At 39.9% G+C, this 21,079-nt stretch overlaps 2 protein-coding genes across 3 annotated transcripts; both read right to left on the bottom strand.

Moving 5' to 3' along the window:
• Positions 1 to 165: 165 nt before the first annotated feature.
• Positions 166 to 1,486, bottom strand: LOC117507303 (zinc finger and BTB domain-containing protein 49-like). The gene has a single exon (XM_034167146.1). The coding sequence runs from the start codon at positions 1,470 to 1,472 to the stop codon at positions 1,020 to 1,022; it is 453 nt and encodes a 150-aa protein (XP_034023037.1). The 5' UTR covers positions 1,473 to 1,486; the 3' UTR covers positions 166 to 1,019.
• zbtb49 (zinc finger and BTB domain containing 49) lies at positions 166 to 20,947 on the bottom strand. 2 transcript variants are annotated; one of them, XM_034167142.1, is made up of 8 exons: positions 20,630 to 20,947; positions 20,373 to 20,534; positions 17,094 to 18,211; positions 13,665 to 13,711; positions 13,034 to 13,107; positions 9,390 to 9,472; positions 8,918 to 9,079; positions 166 to 1,724 (listed from the first exon to the last, which is right to left on the bottom strand). In XM_034167142.1, the coding sequence occupies exons 1-8, from the start codon at positions 20,830 to 20,832 to the stop codon at positions 1,489 to 1,491; spliced, it is 2,085 nt and encodes a 694-aa protein (XP_034023033.1). In that variant the 5' UTR covers positions 20,833 to 20,947; the 3' UTR covers positions 166 to 1,488. The 2 variants fall into 2 exon arrangements, with proteins under 2 accessions (XP_034023033.1, XP_034023034.1); XM_034167143.1 differs by having other exon boundaries at positions 20,373 to 20,792.
• Between the last annotated feature and the right edge of the window lie 132 nt (positions 20,948 to 21,079).

Raw genomic sequence — 21,079 nt, 5'->3', positions numbered from 1 at the left:
ATGGATGGTGCAAAGTACCCTATTAGCTCAACAACAAAATCATTAAAAATAATTATGTATGACTTGCAACTGCAGGCACCCGCTAAATATGTACCAACCCCCACATCACTGTGAGTACTCCTGTTCCAAGCATGGGAATTGGACAGAAAAAATTTGGACAAGTATGTTAGTCCATCCCACAAAAGGTATGTAGATAATAAATACTCACTTCTAGTAACTCACTACAATGAAAGAACATAATGAGGACAAACCCCATTGTATCTGAACTTTGATGCACCAGATCCATGAAAAATACAACATAATTTTGCTGATGTTCCATAGACATACTACCAGCTGCTGGGTGGTTTTAACAGTTAGGTTTGTGGACAGTTAGTCGATACAGGACACAGGACATGCGGGTGCAGCTGCTTGGAGAAACATGATGCACACTACTTGGGCATATTCTAGAAGAAATACCCAACAGAACAGTAAACTAAAACAGGAATGAAACAATCGACAATGTGTGGCTGGGGATGGCACCAAAATTTTGTTGGGTCTACAAATTAGTGATGATAACCTGAAACGCTGCTCCAGAATACTTAAAAACTTTTCTTTACTCTTTCTTTTTTGAGTGTGGTCAACTTGTTCAGGTTTACAGTGTAGGATCATTAATAGCTGAAAACCGAACTGTGACTCAGAGTAAAAATACTGAGGCTGCACATGCATCTGTAGGGCAATGACATGACAACAGTCTGCTGGTCTTCTTTCCAACCACCCTCCACAAGATGGTTCCACTCATTAGCACTCCTTTAACATAAGCAAAGGAATTCATCAGTAAAATCATAAGCTGTGATGGTGGACTGAAATGAAAACCTGAAAATCAGATCAGCATAGTGTACTTAAACATCAAATAAAGTTTTCTACCATGTTGACCAATAACATGAAATCAGTAAATACAATTTTGCTCGTTGTTAACGACTGATATTATTACCACTTCATGTGTGCTTCATTAAAAGGTACAGTCAATGCTGTGCGCCATGTTATTGCTCCAGGTCATTGTCATTCTGCAGAGTTTTCATTGCCAAGCCCCACAGAGTTACACTGGAGATAAACTGGCCATCACTGGGCCTGTAGGAGCCACTGCTGGGGCGAGTGGATGCTGGACTGCAGTGATTGTCCGCTGGAGGCAGGTAGGATCTCCCTACCAGACCTCTGTCAATCTCCACTGGCATAGGCCCACTCTCCACATAGGGACCATAAACAATCTCCTGAGACGGGTAGGATCTAGACAGCTTGGTGTGGTCTGCACTCCTTTCCTGTTGGCTGGAAGACAGGAGGTGATGGGGCACAAGGGAGCGCAGTTCTGGCACGGAGGTGGGTGTAGATGTTGGACTGAGGTGCATGCTGTGAGACGGGGGGTCTGTATGTGCTGCTGGTTGAGGTGGTGAAGGAGGAGGAGGTTGCGGCTTCTCTAGCGTTGTGTGAGGCATCATACTGGGGAAAGGCTGCTCACGGAGGCGGCAGAAGTTTGCTGTGTGAGGTAGTTCGACCTGAACTTCGCCAGTGATTAGCTTCATGTATGACTGGAGTGTCGCTTGGTGCACCCTTGCAGTTCACATTTCTATGGCTCCTCAACATGGCCGAGCGCGTGAAGCTCTTCCCACAGGCATTACACACGTAGGGTTTCTCCCCGGTGTGTGAACGTATGTGACGCTGCAGGTCTCCTGAGCCAATAAAGCACTTCCCTGCATTTGTGAAAATTACATATTGAGTGTAAAACTACACACACACACACACCACACACACACACACACACACACACACACACACACACACACACAACCACACACACCACACACACCACCACACACACACACACACACACACACACACAATTCCTAATTACATACACAGGAAAATGTGTTAAAGGTGAACACCAGAATTTTAAAATTAAAATTTTTTTTGTTTGTTTGTTTTTGTTTTTTAAGATTGTTTGGTTTTCAGATTTTCACTCAGGACAAAAACATTCTGATCAACCCAGTCTTGAGTTAGATTAGATTAGATTAGATATACTTTATTGATCTCACAGTGGAGAAATTATGTTTACACTCCAGTTACCTCAGACAGCAATTAGTCCACAATTATTACTTGTTTACCGTAATAATGGCACACATAAGTTTGAATGCCAATATCATCATGGCTAAACAGCTATACAATGTAAACCCATGGGGCAAGCTAAAAACCTCACAGTCAACTGCTTCTTGCCGAAAAGGAACATATAACAAGAGCAAGCTCACAACAACAATCTGTTGTCCTGTCCAGGGTCTACCCCACCTTTAGCCCAGTGACTTCTGGGATAAGCTTTAGCTCGGGGAAAAAAAAACAGGAACAGAAAACTAATGCCTTTAACTAAAAATTAGGGCTGTTCATGTTATATAGTGAAAAAAATAAAAGGTTTTTACTCTTTTAATCTAATTTTATTAGAAAACGGGGAGGGCCGCGGCCTCAACTTTATCTAAATTCTGGGTCTTCTAGTGAAGCTTAGGGCTAGTGACCAGCGATCACCTTAGTATTTCTTTTGTTCTTCTTGTTGCTTAGTGCTGACAAATTGCACTATATTTGTTGTCTTTCTGATGCCTGATTCTATTTTTTTTTCCTCTCAGTTTGAGGTGCAGCTCCATCTAGAGATGGGTGTGGTATCTGGTTCTGAAACCCTCCTGTCCTGTGCACCAGCAAAATGTCCTGTATAGTCGTTCTGTGAATTGTTTTGTAATTTGTGTCGGTAGCGTGGCCCAAGCAGAGGGTCACCTCTTTGAGTTTGGTCTGCTTGAGGTTTCTTCCTCAGAGGGAGTTTTCCCTTACCACTGTCACGTGTGTGCTTGCTCTGAGGGTTGGTAAGGTTAGACCTTACTTGTGTGAAGCGCTTTGAGGCAACTTTGTTGTGATTTGTCGCTATATGAATGAAAATAAATTGAACTGAAATTGAAATAGTTGTGAGAGACTTCGGGCCACATGTTGTTTTTGTCCCACTTGGGGTTTTATAGGTGCAGACCAAATTTTAACTCAATCAGATAAGGTTTAGAGGTCCCCCAGAGTGACACATTTTCCTCTCCCTCCGCTGGCAAAGCAATGTCACCCTAACAGGAGAAGACTCTGATGCCATTATTTTCTTTTACAGGTACATGTGATCATGGAAACAGAGACCTGGAATGGACGTCACGTGACTAGCGACGTGCCGCACGGCGGCCATTACTAAAGGTGGACAGAGCGCCTTCAGCCAGTTAAGGCACCTGTTAAACAGAAGCGAAATGAGGGGAAAAAAGGCAGCCAGTGCTTCACCATCAACTGCACCAACTACAAAAAGAAATTCTCGAATACTAAAATGAACTGTACAAGAGCCTTAATGTAATTATGTAAAATAAATGTCTATTTTAAAGTTGTTATGCTGCAATTTAATATCGATATACTGAGACTATAACTCAACGCCATAAGTTCTTTTCATTAAGCTGCGTTCACATGCATACAAATACGGAAACAAAAATGTTTCAATATATTTATGTATATATACTTGCAGCGTTGTTTAATATGATATGTACATGGTGGTCACAGGCGGCATTTATATTTTAACAGTGTGGTTGGAGGGGATGGAGGTGGTACTTTTTACCCTGACTGAGGGTCAAAAGTCATAAATTCTGACTGGCTTTATATCTACTTGTAATAAAATGTTAGTAAAAATCATATATATGTTGTTATTAAAAGACTAGCAGTAATATTACAGTGGAAAAAGCGGCAAGGTAAATCACCACAATGGCAAGGCATACTTCAGATTTATATTTTAATGCATAAGGATTGTTTATCCAGGCATGTATGGGTTGATTAGAGCTTTTAATCAGCTTGAATACAACTTACAAGGCCTCATTTATAAAAATCCATCGAGAATTATGATGACAGGAAAAAACCATCACAGTAAATGAACAGAATGGCATATTTTTCCCCACATGTCCACACTTTACATAAAAATTTTTTTTTTCTACCCAGGCATGTATGGGTTCATTAGAAAGATCAATTAAAGGGCTTTAAAACAAGCCTACTTTTGTTAAAATCTGTTAACTAATAGCGACAATAGAGCGAGAAAAGCAGCACAGTTTGTCATAATTTCCTCAAATTTCTGCATTTTACATAAAAGTTTTTTTTTTTTTACCCACACATGCATAGGTTCACTGGAAAGAGTTTTCAAAGGGCTTTAAAACAAGCCTACATTTATTAAAATCTGTTAAGAAATAATGACGCTAGTGCAAAAAAAGCGGTCAGTTTATTATTGATGATCTGCACATTTCCACCCTTAGTAATGGTGCCTTCCTGTCCTGAGAGACACTAATAGATTGAGGCACACACGTCCATTCCAGGTCTCTATTTCCATGCATGTGATGGCTTCTAATCGCAAAAAGTGGTGGTTGATTGGTCACCCAGAGGAGAACATTACTGGAAGTCATCTCACCTTTTTGCTTGTTTGGGGAAAATTGTTGCTTTGTGGGGAACCCCAAAACAATGTTCGATTGCAATAAAATTTGACACAGATCTTTTATTTTATTAGTGGAACAACAACAACATGTGACCCAAAAGATTTTGTAACATCTGACATTTTGAACAGGTCTACAATAAACCCTAATTCCAATGAAGTTGAGATGTTGTGTAACATGTAAATAAAAACAGAATACAATGATTTGCAAATACACCACAAAGACAAGATATTTAACGTTTCAACTGATAAACTTTATTGTATTTATGCAAATATTTACTCATTTTGTAATGGATGCCTGCAACACATTTCAAAAAAGTTGGGACGGGGCAACAAAAGACTGGAAAAGTTGATGAATGCTCAAAGAATACCTGTTTGGAAACTGGTGAGTGTCATGATTGGGTATATAAGGAGCATCCCCAAAAGGCCCAGCCATTCACAAGCAAATATGGGGAGAGGTTCACCACTTTGTGAACAATTGCGTGAAAAAAACAGTTCAACAGTTTAAGAACAATGTTTCTCAATGTTAAATTGCAAGGAATTTAGGGATTCCATCATCTACAGTCCATAATATAATCAAAAGATTCAGAGAATCTGAAGAACTTTCTCCACGTAAGCAGCAAGGGCAAAAACCAACACTGAATGCCCATGACCTTCGATCCGTCAGGTGGCACTGCATTAAAAACCAACAATATTGTGTAAAGGATCTTACTGCATGGGCTCAGGGACACTTCAGAAAACCCTTGTCAGTTAACACAGTTTGTCGCTACATCTACAAGTGCAAGTTAAAACTCTACCATGCAAATCGAAAGCCATACATCAACAAAATCCACAAACACCGCTGCCTTCTCTGGGCCCGAGCTCATTTGAAATAGACAGATGCAAAGTGGAAAAGTGTGCTGTGGTCTGATGAGTCCACATTTTAAACTGTTTTTGGAAATCATGGACGTCGTGTCCTCCGGAAAAAAAGAGGAAAAAGACCATCCAGATTGTTACCAGCACAAAGTTCAAAAGCCAGCATCTGTGATGGTATCGGGGTGTGTTCGTGCCCATGGCATGAGCAGCTTACACATCTGTGATGGCACCATCAATGCTGAAAGGTACATCCAGGTTTTGGAACAATACATGTTGCCATCCAAGCAACGTCTTTTTCAGGGACGTCCTTGTTTATTTCAGCAAAACAATGCCAAGCCACATTCTGAACGGGTTACCACAGCGTGGCTTCATAGTAAAAGAGGGCGGGTACTAGAATGGCCTGCCTGCAGTCCAGACCTATTGCCCATTGAAAATGTGTGGCACATTTTGAAGCACAAAATATGACAACGGAGACCCTGGACTGTTGAACAATTGAAGTCGTACATCAAGCAAGAATGGGAAAGAATTCTGCCGAAAAAGCTTCAACAATTAGTGTCCTCAGTTCCCAAACTCTTATTGAGTGTTGTTAGAAGGAAAGGTGATGTAACACAGTGTCAAACATACCACTGTCCCAGCTTTTTTGAAAGGTGTTGCAGGCATCCATTTCAAAATTAGCAAATATTTGCACAAAAACAATAAAATTTATGAGTTTGAACATTAACTATCTTGTCTTTGTGGTGTATCCAATTCAATATAGGTTGAAGAGGATTTGCAAATCATTGTATTCTGTTTTTATTTACATTTACACAATGTCCCAACTTCATTGGAATTGGGGTTGTAAAAGTGTTGTCTTAACACTGCAGTGTTGGCATCGTTAATGAGAGTTTATCACATCAAGGTTTAATTCAACTCACTACAGGTGTATTTTAAAGAGGTGTAATTTTAACCCAGTCCATGAGAAAATGGAGTTCTTATTAATACATGGTGCGAGTTTGCAGTGGTGGTGTTGTCATACTGCTGTTACCTTGCAACTAGAAGCCTAAAACCCAACCTGAGGTGCTTCTCTATGGTGCTTCAGTGTAAACTACACCTTTAAACAGTGTTTAAAAAAATACTTGCTATAATATTTAAAACTTACTTTCTTATGCAAGAAGTTTAACACTAGTAGAGTTAATATTTTAACAAAAAGTGTAACTTTATACAGTTCTCAGTTCCTAGTTAAACTCTAGAAGAGGGTGAATTTCAACACCATGAAATTTGAATTAATACTGCAGATTTTGCAGTGTATTTATTGCATAAACCATGATAATGGTAAAAAGCAGCTAGTAAGTAGGGGTTACACAACTTCAGATTTTATTTATTTTTAAGTTAACAGATTAGTCATGAAAGTCATTGAGGTCAACTAACCAGTGATGCCTGAGCTAATAAGACCATGGGAGAAGCAAATGCTTCATCTTTATCCACAAAATAATGCATATGCTGACAACAGACAACTCTGATGGTCCAGAAGTTAAACCAGCGGGCTTGTGACCAGAGGATGCTGTGTTATGTTCCTGTCAGACCAGAACATTCACTACGGCTCCTTTGGCAAGGTCTTTATCCACAAATTGTGCCTGGTGTGCAGTTGAATGCCTTGCATGGCAGAACCCTGACATCAGTGTGTGTATGCAAGTCAACATTAAAAAGTGCTTGGAGCATCTGCATCAGATGTGAAAGTGTTACATAAATAAAATCATTTTACATTTACCATTCTATAACTTCTATTTAAATGTGAAAAAACTGACATATATGCATAACAGAAATTTAGTTGTACAAGATTCAGCTTGTCATATAGTAGTGTTCAGAATAATAGTAGTGCTATGTGACTAAAAAGATTAATCCAGGTTTTGAGTATATTTCTTACTGTTACATGGGAAACAAGGTACCAGTAGATTCAGTAGATTACCACAAATCCAACAAGACCAAGCATTCATGATATGCACACTCTTAAGGCTATGAAATTGGGCTATTAGTAAAAAAAAAAAAAAAAAAAAAAAAAAAAAGCAGAAAAGGGGTGTTCACAATAATAGTAGTGTGGCATTCAGTCAGTGAGTTCATCACTTTTGTGGAACAAACAGGTGTGAATCAGGTGTCCCCTATTTAAGGATGAAGCCAGCACCTGTTGAACATGCTTTTCTCTTTGAAAGCCTGAGGAAAATGGGACGTTCAAGACATTGTTCAGAAGAACAGCATAGTTAGATTAAAAAGTTGATTGGAGAGGGGAAAACCTATACGCAGGTGCAAAAAATTATAGGCTGTTTCTCCAATGCTTTAAAATGGACAAAAAACCAGAGACGTGTGGAAGAAAACAGAAAACAACCATCAAAATGGATAGAAGAATAACCAGAATGGCAAAGGTTCACACATTGATCAGGTATCAGGTATCACTTATCAGGTATCATGGATCAGTTTGGATATGTCAAAATACTTGAAGAGGTCATGTTGCCTTATGCTGAAGAGGACATGCCCTTGAAATGGGTGTTTCAACAAGACAATGACCCCAACACACTAGCAGACGAGCAAAATCTTGGTTCCAAACCAAAAAAATGAATGCCTCGCAGATGTGAAGAAATAATGAAAAACTGTGGTTATACAACTAAATACTAGTTTAGTGATTCACAGGATTGCTAAAAAAGCAGCTTGAACATAATAGTTTTGAGTTTGTAGCTTCAACAGCAGATGCTACTATTATTGTGAACACCCCCTTTTCTACTTTTTTTACTAATAGCCCAATTTCATAGCCTTAAGAGTGTGCATATCATGAATGCTTGGTCTTGTTGGATTTGTGAGAATCCACTGAATCTACTGGTACCTTGTTTCCCATGTAACAATAAGAAATATACTCAAAACCTGGATTAATCTTTTTAGTTACATAACACTACTATTATTCTGAACACTACTGTACGCGTACATATTAAACTCACCGTTTACACAAGGAAACACCAGGCATGCGGCCAGACAGAATTATGTTTTGGTAGCTTATACTCTCCAACATGGACAGACATCCTGACAATGTCGACGTGCTGTGTCCTATTAGGTCATCCCTTGTGATGCCAGTTTAATTCATTCCTCACCATGATAGTTCATCTTACTACCACTGCTGCTAAGCGTCAGCACATCTGCCACACCGAATGCTGCGAGGCACTACTGTGCACATTTGACAAGTAACAGGAAGTGGAAAGCAGTAAGGCATGAGTCTTGATCATAGTTTGTAAATGTGAACTTTACAAAAAGACAGAGGACCTCCACTCCCCCCAAAAAAGTAGCCTGAGACATCCAGCTCCTCCTTCTAGCCTCCAGCAATAGTCACGTCATCACTGACTAGTCACCCTCATGCTTAAAGAAATAAAACTGATTGTCAACTGATTATTTAATCTCTGCAACCCCTCGATGCTACAGAAAAATTACATATTTGCCAACTTCAGTATACATAATTTTACAATAAATTTATCAGTGTGTCCTTGAACTATATTTTAGGAGACAGAACATGAATAAGCTATCCCATGAAGATCCAGTGATCCTTACCACAGGTGTCACAACTGTGTGGTTTTTCTCCAGTGTGGCGGGCCTTGTGCTTCAGGAGCTTTCTGTGTGTGTTGAAGGACTTTCCACATTGATCACAGGTGAACATCTTGTCTGTGGTGTGAGTCCTCTTGTGCTCCTTGAGATTACTCAAATTGTTAAATCCTGATTAAAAACACACACACACACAAGTTTAAAACACACACACACACACACACACACACACACACACACACACACACACACACACACACACACACACACACACACACACACACACACACACACACACACACACACACACACAAGATAACCCCACCCAATCTCTCAAACATACATTGTAACTACTAAAAATGCTGGGTGTTAAGAGCTAAGCAGTTTAGGCTACTGTGAGTCATTTCTGGACATTCCACTTAAGAATGAGAGAGGTCAATACAGTAGCGACAGAAGGACTATCAGATTGAGGCCCACATACCTTTGCCACAAATATCACATAGATGAGGCTTCTCTCCTGTATGGACTACTTTATGACGCTGGACATCGCCTGATGCAGTAAAGCTGAAAAACACAAGCAATTCCATTTATAGAGCACAAAACCACCCATTAGAACTCTGCAAATTCTCACAGCAAAATCTATTTTTTCTATGAAGGTATTTGTTGTTTCCAATAGAAAACACACTGATTGCACTGCAGTGAAACTGCACTGCCAGGCTTTAAGTCATATACTGTTTATTCTCCTTTTGTTATTATGTTATCAGTTTATATTGTAGCCCAGTTATAAAATGACACAAGCAAAGCCCTGAAATTTTCTGAAATGACTGTTTAGATATTGCATTGCTCTTCAGGTATTGCTGCAACATAGCAGTTTTGATTTTATCTTACAGAATGAGTGGCCTAAGATTCATGAGAAGCAGCCTTATGTCAGTAAAAGTTAGTTCCCCCAACCAGACAAATTAACTAGAGGATAAGGTGAAAGAACATCGCTTGTTTCATACCCACTCCCACCAAAGAACCCTGGAGTGAGTCCCATCCATCCATTTTCTAAACCTGCCTATTCCAGTTAAGGGTTTAAGCAAGCTCCTTCATCTCCAAATTACTCTACAGCTGAGTGTGCTACAACCCCAATTCCAGTGAAGTTGGGACGTTGTGTAAAATCAAAATAAAAACAGAATATAATGATTTGAAAATCCTCTTCTACCTAGATTCAATTTAATACACCACAAAGACAAGATATTTAATGTTCAAACTGATAAACTTTATTGTTTTGTGCAAATATTTGCCCATTTTGAAATGGATGCCTGCAACACGTTTCAAAAAAGCTGGGACAGTGGTATGTTTGACACTGTGTTACATCACCTTCCCTTCTAACAACACTCAATAAGCGTTTAGGAACTGAGGACACTAATTTTTGAAGCTTTGTAGGTGGAATTCTTTCCCATTCTTGCTTGATGTACGACTTCAGTTATTCAACAGTCCGGGGTTGCCATTGTTGTATGTTGTGCTTCATAATGAACCACACATTTTCAATGGGCAACAGGTCTGGACTGCAGGCAGGCCAGTCTAGTACCCGCACTCTTTTACTATGAAGCCACGCTGTTGTAACACATGCAGAATGTGGCTTGGCACTGTCTTGCTGAAATAAGCAGGGATGTCCCTGAAAAGACATGTGTTGCTCCTAAGCCTGGATGTACCTTTCAGCATTGATAGTGCTATCACAGATGTGTAAGTTGCCCATGCCATGGGCACTATCACACCCCCATACCATCACAGATGCTGGCTTTTGAACTTTGCGCTGGTAACAATCTGGATGGTCTTTTTCCTCTTTTGTACAGAGGACACGACGTCCATGATTTCCAAAAACAATTTGAAATGTGGACTCATCAGACCACAGTACACTTTTCCACTTTGCATCTGTCCATTTCAAATGAGCTCGAGCCCAGAGAAGGCGGCAGTGTTTCTGGATGATGTTGATATATGGTTTTCACTTTGCATGGTAGAGTTTTAACTTGCACTTGTAGATCTAGCGATGAACTGTGTTAACTGCCAATGGTTTTCTGAAGTGTTCCTGAGCCCACGCGGTAAGATCCTTTACACAATGATGTCAGTTTTTCATGCAGTGCCACCTGAGGGATCGAAAGTCACAGGCATTCAATGTTGGTTTTTGGCCTTGCTGCTTACGTGTAGAAAGTTCTACATATTCTCTGAATCTTTTGATTATATTATGGACTGCAGATGATGGAATCCCTAAATTCCTTGCAACTGAACATTGAGAAACATTGTTCTTAAACTGATGGACTATTTTTTCACGCAGTTGTTCACAAAGTGGTGATCCTCGCCCCATCTTTGCTTGTGAATGGCTGAGCCTTTTGGGGATGCACCTTTTATACCCATTCAGGACACTCACCTGTTTCCAATTAGGTGTTCTTTGAGCATTCATCAACTTTCCCAGTCTTTTGTTGCCCCATCCCAATTTTTTGAAATGTGTTGCAGGCATCCATTTCAAAATGAGCAAATATTTGCCCAAAAACAATACATTTTATCAGTATGAACATTAAATATCTTGTCTTTGTGGTGTATTCAACTGAATATAGGTTGAAGAAGATTTGCAAATCATTGTATTCTGTTTTTATTTACATTTTACACAATGTCCCAACTTCATTGGAATTGGGGTTGTACATCACAACTGCAGATGTCGTGTACTGTAAACCACACACATCATCTCAAAGCACTGAAAACAAAAAGTAAGATCTGGACCTTTCCCACACTAAGAGCAAGGACATTTTCAACAGTGACAAGGAAAAGCTCCATTTTAATAATGAGGAAGAAACCTCAATTAGGTCAGATTCTGTGGGATGGCCATTTGATCAATACAAAGTACAAAACTAGACGGACCCCCCCCCCCCCCCACCACCCATAAAATAATAATAATGATGATAAATAACAGAGTAGTTGCAAACAGACTACCAAAAATAGCACATTTAGTGCAATGGAGGGATAACATAAATAAATACAGAACAGTAAGCTGAAGATCAGAGTCCCAGAGAAACCATGCATGTTCTCCAGTTTAATATTACACCATTGTTTTTTGTGCAAGAGTTTCCAATATAACCCCATTAAATTCAGGAAACAGTTATATTAAGTGTGACATTAACAACAGCCGTGTCATGAGCTTTGTTACTCCATTGTGAATACTGAGATGTAATGACCTATTATTTCACAGACAGTCTCCCCCAAATTCCTATGAGGTTATTACCTCCGCCAAGGAGGTTATGTTTTCGGTCGCGTCCGTTTGTTTGTTTGTTGGTTGGTTTGTTAGCAGGATTACTCAAAAAAAAAAAATCATCAATGGATTTCAAAGAAATTTTTACCAGGGGTGTATCTTGGCCTAACTTAGAAGTCATTAAATTTTGGTAATGATCCGGAACACGATCCGGATCCACTAATTTTTTAAGGATTCTTTATCATTGCAGGATAGGGCCAATTTCAACATTTTTGCATCTAACTTCATGAATACGGGCCACAAAGGCTGAACAAAAACTAAGTTACGACACAACAATAATTTAGCATTTGTTTCTCCTTACTGAATAAACTTATTAGAAAAAAAAAAAAAAAACGTGTAGTTCATGCAGTTTCTCTTTATAAATACATTTGCTGAAGATCTAAGGGTTTAACCACTGAATCTGAAACATGATAGTAGATGTGTGAAACGACGTGGAATAACTCTCTTTGCCAAAGGGTATTCCATGTGACCCTATGGCCTTGGTGGAGGTTTGCGCTCTCCGAGTGCTTCTAGTTCCTTCTGTAATCCATTATTACCACAGCATCAACCCGCTGCTGCAAGCTGATAGTGATTTATTCCTGGTATGTGTATATATAGCATTGATTTTACATATGGTTGAAGCTTTCCTTTTCCTTTTATGATACACAGTGTCGTACAAAAAGAAATGTAACCATTATACCTGAAATCATGGTATGACCACAGCAAACCTTAGCCCTTAAATTTTTCTTTTTTCTTGAGTATGCACAAACATACAAGAAGCGGTAAACTGACAATCTATAACACAAATGAAAGCTGAAGTACATAAAATGAAATATGAGGATGCAGTGGTAGGACTTTACCTTTTACCACACAATTCACAAATGTATGGTTTCTCTCCAGAATGTCGTCGCAAATGTGTTTGCAGATTTCCAGCCTGTTTAAGAAAAACAAAACAAAAAAGTAACCAACAAAGAATCAAAATTAGAGTACCTTAATACAGAGAGTAGGGACATGACAAGCCAAAAAAAAAAAATGGTTATGTGACTCATGGTGCCATCATGGAGCCAAAATAGCATTCGCTGTTAATCTATTTGCATGTAAATCCATCTTATTTGTTTATTTATTCATTCATTCATTCACTGAAAATGCTGGGCTGCTGTGCATTTGAATGCACAAATAGACAACAAGGGGTTCAAGATGTACAGATTCCCTTCAGATCAGAACAGAAAATAATTTGGGAAAATAAAGTCAGAGGTGTGGGATGGAAGCAACTTCATCGTAAAAGTTTTGACAGCTTAACTATTTTTAGATTTATTTTGATAGTACCTGTACCTGGATGTGTTGCTGTATGTGGTTAACTGATAAAAAAATGTTGAAAACAGAAAAGGTTAGTTCAGCAGTTCAGCACGATTGGCCCCAAAATGGCACCATGTTCTCAGTTGTTGGTACTCTGTATAAAGGGACTCTAATCAAAATGACACCAGACTGTACCTGCGAGAAGTTCTTCCCACAAACATTGCACTGAAAGGGCTTCTCACCTGCAACAAGAGATTAAGATGTTATTTTTTTTAATATTACAAAATGTAATAAGATAGTGCAACTAATTTACAGTTGTACTCAAAAGTTTAGCAGCCACTGGGTGATAAGTGGGGTACACCCTGGACAGGCAGCCGCAGTCTGTAATAATGTAAAATTAGCTTCACTGTAGTCAGTGACACTGTTGTTGCAGCAGTTTTCAGTTTATGGCAGGCCTGTGCCTTGGTGGTCAGTGCCTATCCAAACAAATCTCCTCCCAGATGAGGGGGAAAGTCCCTATTACCCCCCCCAATACCTTGTACTGTATATACACTCAACAAAAATATAAACGCAACACTTTTGGTTTTGCTCCCATTTTGTATGAGATGAACTCAAAGATCTAAAACTTTTTCCACATACACAATATCACCATTTCCCTCAAATATTGTTTACAAACCAGTCTAAATCTGTGATAGTGAGCACTTCTCCTTTGCTGAGATAATCCATCCCACCTCACAGGTGTGCCATATCAAGATGCTGATTAGACACCATGATTAGTGCACAGGTGTGCCTTAGACTGCCCACAATAAAAGGCCACTCTGAAAGGTGCAGTTTTATCACACAGCACAATGCCACAGATGTCGCAAGATTTGAGGGAGCGTGCAATTGGCATGCTGACAGCAGGAATGTCAACCAGAGCTGTTGCTCGTGTATTGAATGTTCGTTTCTCTACCATAAGCCGTCTCCAAAGGCGTTCCAGAGAATTTGGCAGTACATCCAACCAGCCTCACAACCGCAGACCACGTGTAACCACACCAGCCCAGGACCTCCACATCCAGCATGTTCACCTCCAAGATCGTCTGAGACCAGCCACTCGGACAGCTGCTGAAACAATCGGTTTGCATAACCAAAGAATTTCTGCACAAACCGTCTCAGGGAAGCTCATCTGCATGCTCGTCGTCCTCATCGGGGTCTCGACCTGACTCCAGTTCGTCGTTGTAACCGACTTGAGTGGGCAAATGCTCACATTCGCTGGCGTTTGGCATGTTGGAGAGGTGTTCTCTTCACGGATGAATCCCGGTTCACACTGTCCAGGGCAGATGGCAGACAGCGTGTGTGGCATTGTGTGGGTGAGCGGTTTTCTGATGTCAATGTTGTGGATCGAGTGGCCCACGGTGGCGGTGGGGTTATGGTATGGGCAGGCATCTGTTATGGACGAAGAACACAGGTGCATTTTATTGATGGCATTTTGAATGCACAGAGATACCGTGACGATATCCTGAGGCCCATTGTTGTGCCATACATCCAAGAACATCACCTCATGTTGCAGCAGGATAATGCACGGCCCCATGTTGCAAGGATCTGTACACAATTCTTGGAAGCTGAAAATGTCCCAGTTCTTGCATGGCCGGCATACTCACCGGACATGTCACCCATTGAGCATGTTTGGGATGCTCTGGACTGGCGTATACGACAGCGTGTACCAGTTCCTGCCAATATCCAGCAACTTCGCACAGCCATTGAAGAGGAGTGGACCAACATTCCACAGGCCACAATTGACAACCTGATCAACTCTATGCGAAGGAGATGTGTTGCACTGCATGAGGCAAATGGTGGTCACACCAGATACTGACTGGTATCCCCCCAATAAAACAAAACTGCACCTTTCAGAGTGGCTGTGGACAGTCTAAGGCACACCTGTGCACTAATCATGGTGTCTAATCAGCATCTTGATATGGCACACCTGTGAGGTGGGATGGATTATCTCAGCAAAGGAGAAGTGCTCACTATCACAGATTTAGACTGGTTTGTGAACAATATTTGAGGGAAATGGTGATATTGTGTATGTGGAAAAAGTTTTAGATCTTTGAGTTCATCTCATACAAAATGGGAGCAAAACCAATAGTGTTGCATTTATATTTTTGTTGAGTGTATGTACAGTTGTTTGAACTGATGATCTTGGAATCTGCCATTGATTAAAAAAGGCTCCAAGATACATTCCTGATTAGTGTAAATCTTCAGTCCTCATTCTCAGATCTGGACTGAGCTCCTTGGACTTTTGCATTGTTTGTCAGTCCACTGAGGGCTGTCAAATATACCCTTTTTAGGATGATGCAGATCACCAACCAGCTACAGGCAATCAGTCACTAACAGAAATGTAACCCTTTGAGTCCAAAGGGTATTTTCTTGATTTTACCATACCTTAAGAAATCCCATTTTAAGGTATTTTCTTTTAGGATAATGCCCGTGTTGCATATCAGAAGTTCAGAACAATCTCAGATTTCTGGGTGTGAGACATACACTTGTTTAGAACACTATAATAATATGATTTATTAAATGCTATATGATGAAAAGTTTACTAGAACACATTAGAGAGCCATTAGGACTCTAAAGGTTAAAAGGAGAATTTTGTCGAATTACAGCCAAGGCTATATTTTTGAAATAGTGTGGAGGTCATGTTTTCACTTAGTACAAAATGAATTTACTTGGTGCATTATTTATAAAGTAAACACTGCATTACTAAGCAGACACTAACAGACTAATCTTAGTGTACAGGGCAAAAACAACTCACAAGCAATTAATAATCAAAGTGGGTGCATGCGTGCATCATTTCAACCCCAATTTGATAAAAAAAAAAACAACCTGAAATGGAAATGCATTTAGAGTTTTGTGCACCAAAGTCTTTTTTTTTTCTTGGGGGGGGGGTCTATTAAAGATGTAAGATCATTCTGCTCCAGAAACCAACAGTTCATACATCATTGAAAGCCCAATAGTGCCATGATAATCATACCCATGATGACTGCAAGTAAACTTCTGATTAGAACTACCAGTTAAATTACACCATTGATGATGCTATATTGGTAATTTCCCCCTAAGGTTAGCAATACATGCATAGAATTAATGGAGCCAATTAGTGAGTGAGTGGGCCTGCAAAATTTCCATCTATCTCTGTAAAAGCTACTACACATTAAGCTCTGAAATTGTGAAATTCTGACAGATACAAGTGAGGCCCAGTAAATCTCTTATTTTTGGTCCATGTTTGTTTGTTCCAACATGCAAAAAAGAAAGCAAGGCAGGCAGGCCAATCATATTGCTTGTGAAGGATTATTGCCATTTGCAACAAGTGGCTGGAGCCACTGTTGAGCTGTACTTGTCATATTTAAATGATAACCAACTTCCACTGAGTCATTCAAATAAAAACAGAAGTTACTGCAGGCCTGCCTGAGGTAAAACTCTGCACTACAGAAAAATGTTCAGATTCCTGTGTAGTAGGGCTTTATGAGCAGTTGAAATCGACCTTTTTAAATGCACTTTAACACAGAAATAATATGAACAGATCATAGGTGACATGGGTTTTTACAGAAATGATACCTGAAACATCACGTGCTTACAAACCAGACATACCAGTATGCGAACGCTTATGAAGTTCCAAATTGCTTGGGTGTTTGAAGATTTTTCCGCACACCTCACAACAATACTGCTTGTGTCCTATCTGCTGCAGGGGCTCCGATACAGTCTGTGGAGTTTGATTTACAGGTGATGAATCGAGAACTTGTGTATCTGGTACCATGTCAGAAACTGCCTCCTTGCTTACAACAAGGGCTTCAACAGGAGCTTCTGGAGCTTTACTGAGGATCACAGACTCTACTTGTTGGCTCTCCTTGGGACAGCTAAGGACTGGTTCAGCAACTGCTTCCATGCACATCTCCTCCAAAGCCTTCTGAGATCGTAGGTAGTTATATTTTTTCAGGTAAACAGTCTTCTTTGGGCGTACTGGCTTGTTGACTGTGGAGTCTGCAGAGTCAGAAATGAGAGTGTTTAAATTTTCAGAAGGTGTTAAAGAGGAGAGACTGTTCTTTTCAATTGCCATAGATGTGCAGGGAGTGGATGGCTGAACTGCATTTCCTGAGCATACGGAAGAGTGGTTGCCTTCCTGGTTGACACCGAGCTGACACTGCTGCTCCTCCACGCCTACCGATGGACCTGAGCCTTGATTTGAGGCTGCATTATTAGTCTGAATTGCACTTTGCTTGAAGTACTGCTTGCTGTAGAAGTTACGGAGCTTGTAGCCATGGACTAGCTGTTTTTCCACAGGCGCATGGGTACCGCTAACTGTCTCACAGTTGGAGGCCCGAGAGGGCATGGAAATTGGTAGCCTTTTGTTGTGGTCCATGTCACTGTTGAAACCAGGCCTCTGGGCTTCAGAAGGACAGTGGAGGTCAACATCGTGAGGAAGACTGCTTCCCAAGAGGCAATCGTGCTCTGAGGTCAACATGCCAGGAAGAGTGAATGATGGGATTTCCACCGGTGGAGGACAAGGCTTGAGGAAAGCATTACACATATTCTGGACATTTGGGACCTGCAAACACTGGGCAATGTCCAGGAGTGCTTGTACGTTATCTTGATTGATATCAAGATGAGAGGTGTACATATAGTCCAAAATCTGTCCAATTCCACTGACATCCTGGATAACCAAGTTAAACACATCATTCTTCTGACTAGGAGAATTTTGGAATAAAGACCTGGAAAGAACAAATCACATAATCACATTTAGGACCTGAGAACAAATTTGAGATATGACAAGCAGGCATGTACAAAACTGATCTTTGACCTCACTACAGCGTTAACTGCCATTTAGTACTTGTGTATATGATATCACAACATTTTAAAAATGAAGAGCTACAGAATACCAAGAACTTGTGATTGAATTGCACTTTTTCAGAGCTTGACTATTCATAACATCAACATGATGTCTGTCAGTACTTGATTGGTTGCACACCTGAATGAGCTAATCAGCTTGTGGCAGAGCAGGGGGCAATGGAAATGATGTAGGTTAGGTGGTCCTTGAGGACCAAACAGAACTACTGGTGTACATTAAATCAAAACATATTTTAGTGACTTAGAAATGGTTAAGTGTCTGTTCCACAAAGTTTATGAACTGTGGCATAGTCAGATTTTTTTTTTAAACTTACTCCTGAATTTGACTGCCATGTTAGCAAGGGTGCTACATGCTTTCAGTGTCAGAACAACATTCTACACCTGTCTCAGCAACCGAGAAGCTTTAGAAATTTGTCTCAAATGGTTTATAGTTATGGTTAGAATAACGGGTTGAATTAGGATTTAATTTTTGTAAACTACATAAATATTATGGAAATGTGAACAGTACTTCTGCTTCTGCAGACTGTAGCATATCATCCACATAGCAGAGAAAGTGATTGACTGCAATCTGCCATACCTATAGGACCTGTACACCTCTAGGGCCCTAAGATGAGCAAGGAAGATTAGTGTCTGACCCCTCTCACCCAGGACACAAACTTTTTGTTATCCTCTCCTCTGGCAGACGGCTGAGGTCCATCAGGACTAAAACTTCAAGACACAAAAACACCTTCTTTCCATCCGCAAGCTAGACTTATAAATAATGGCAGAGACCCCCATTTACCCTGTCACCCCCACTCTCAAAAATGAGACTGATCATCCCTAACTGTTCATCTGCATGCCTGCATAGCTCCATTCCATTATATCGATTTGACAGTAAAATCAGCTTTGCCTTTGACATTTGCAAAAGCTTTGCATTTGACTCCTTTACTTGTTACAGAAGTATTTTTCTTTTCTTTTTATTGTTGTTTTTGCACCTATTACTTCTTACAGAAGTATTTTCTTTTATTGTTGTTTATGCACCAATGACACCAGATCAAATTCCTTGTATGTGAGAACTTACTTGGCAATAAATTTGATTCTGATTCCATGACATGGCTTTGCACACTTTAACCCGTCTTACATGGTAGCATGATTTCGATATGATTCAGGACTAATTCAAGAATAGTTCAGATTCACAAACTGTATGGAACATGTCCATCCCCTGATTTCTCTAAACAAAACTGGCTGTGAAAGTGGTGATTTATATTAACATTATTTAATACTTCTATTTACATTGTCCAGTTAATTATGGCCTCTAAAATGGTGGGACTGTGAATAAAAATGGCTGCAATTCATATATAGCTAATGCAATATATATTTTTTTTTTTGTCAAACCTGCTGAATTAAAAGATAGAGGTCTACAGGAGAAGCACATTGACTATTACAAGGTTGAGTGATGTTTACATGAAAAAATAAAATAAAATTTGAATATCATGAAAAGCTTTGGATTCGGGATGATACAGATACATCGGACATGATACAGAAACAGGCATGTAAGGTATATGTATAAATCCTTTTTTGATTGGGCGAGACTCTGTAGCCGGCTACAAAGTGTTGCTTTCCATAGCCAGCAATCAATTTGCCCTTTCAAATCCCACAAAATTTCACAAGATCTCAGAAAGGTGGCTTTCACTGCGATATTTTATATATATATATATATATATATATATATATATATATATATATATATCTCCCCACATATTTGTTATTATTGTTTCACGGCTACACAGAACAGCTACAGAGTCACTTTCTTTTTGACTTGTTCATATGAAACATTGTCATAATTTTTGGAGGAGTAGGTTGTAATGATCAAAATTCAAATTCAAAATTGCTTGAAAGTAAAGAGCTTATAATATATGCAATTTTTTACTTTCTGAAATAAGTGACAAAAACAATGAACATCTCCCACGATTTTCTTTTTTTTTTTTTAGATGTGACATGAATAAGTAAAATAGATGTTTAGACGGACGGTAATAATAAAAGCACCTGAAATATGAGCTGAAAGCAGCCAGGACGTTTTTGTGAGCTTTGAAGCAAACCCCTTTGACTACCAGCATGCAGTCGCACAGCAGCCCCTGAATCCTCTGCTCCTGGAGCTGCTGCAGCAGGTACGAGCTGTGGCTGCACAGACTATCCATGTCCCACAGCCTGAGCACAGACAAGTTACCAAGTGGTCGCAAACATCTTTTCATATAAATGACAACAACCGCGCAGAAGCCGAGCGTCTGAATTCCGAGACCAACCATGCAAAAATTTCACCGAACTCCGACTGTAAGAAACAAACCAACGCCGAACAGAGCACTCTACGCCATAACGAATTTCGCGAGACTGACATTTTCGATGTGAAACGCGCACAGCTAAGGTTAAAAAAAACAAGTGTCATTCCCATAATACTGACTCGTAAAACAACATTAGCTAGCTGGCTAACGTCGCCGTCATCTTTCATTTGGATGATGGGTCACTTGGTAAAACCTCACTTCCTGGTACAGCCACAGCGGCGAGCACGTCTCTTAAACAGCAATTTTTCGGAAATATACGGCCGTAACCGCTCATTTATGATCTCTGCGTATTCTGTCCAAGGAAGATAATATCGTTCTAGTAGTTACATTTATTAAATAGAAATAAATCGTAAAAAAATTTCGTTTCCGTCCGGGTCGGAACTTAGCTCTCGGGGTGTATTCTCACACGGAACG

Source organism: Thalassophryne amazonica, chromosome 3 (genome assembly GCF_902500255.1).
Source record: "Thalassophryne amazonica chromosome 3, fThaAma1.1, whole genome shotgun sequence".
NCBI lineage: Eukaryota > Metazoa > Chordata > Actinopteri > Batrachoidiformes > Batrachoididae > Thalassophryne > Thalassophryne amazonica.
The sequence above is the reverse complement of the archived record's forward strand: the minus strand, read 5'-3'. Positions and strand labels throughout refer to the sequence as shown.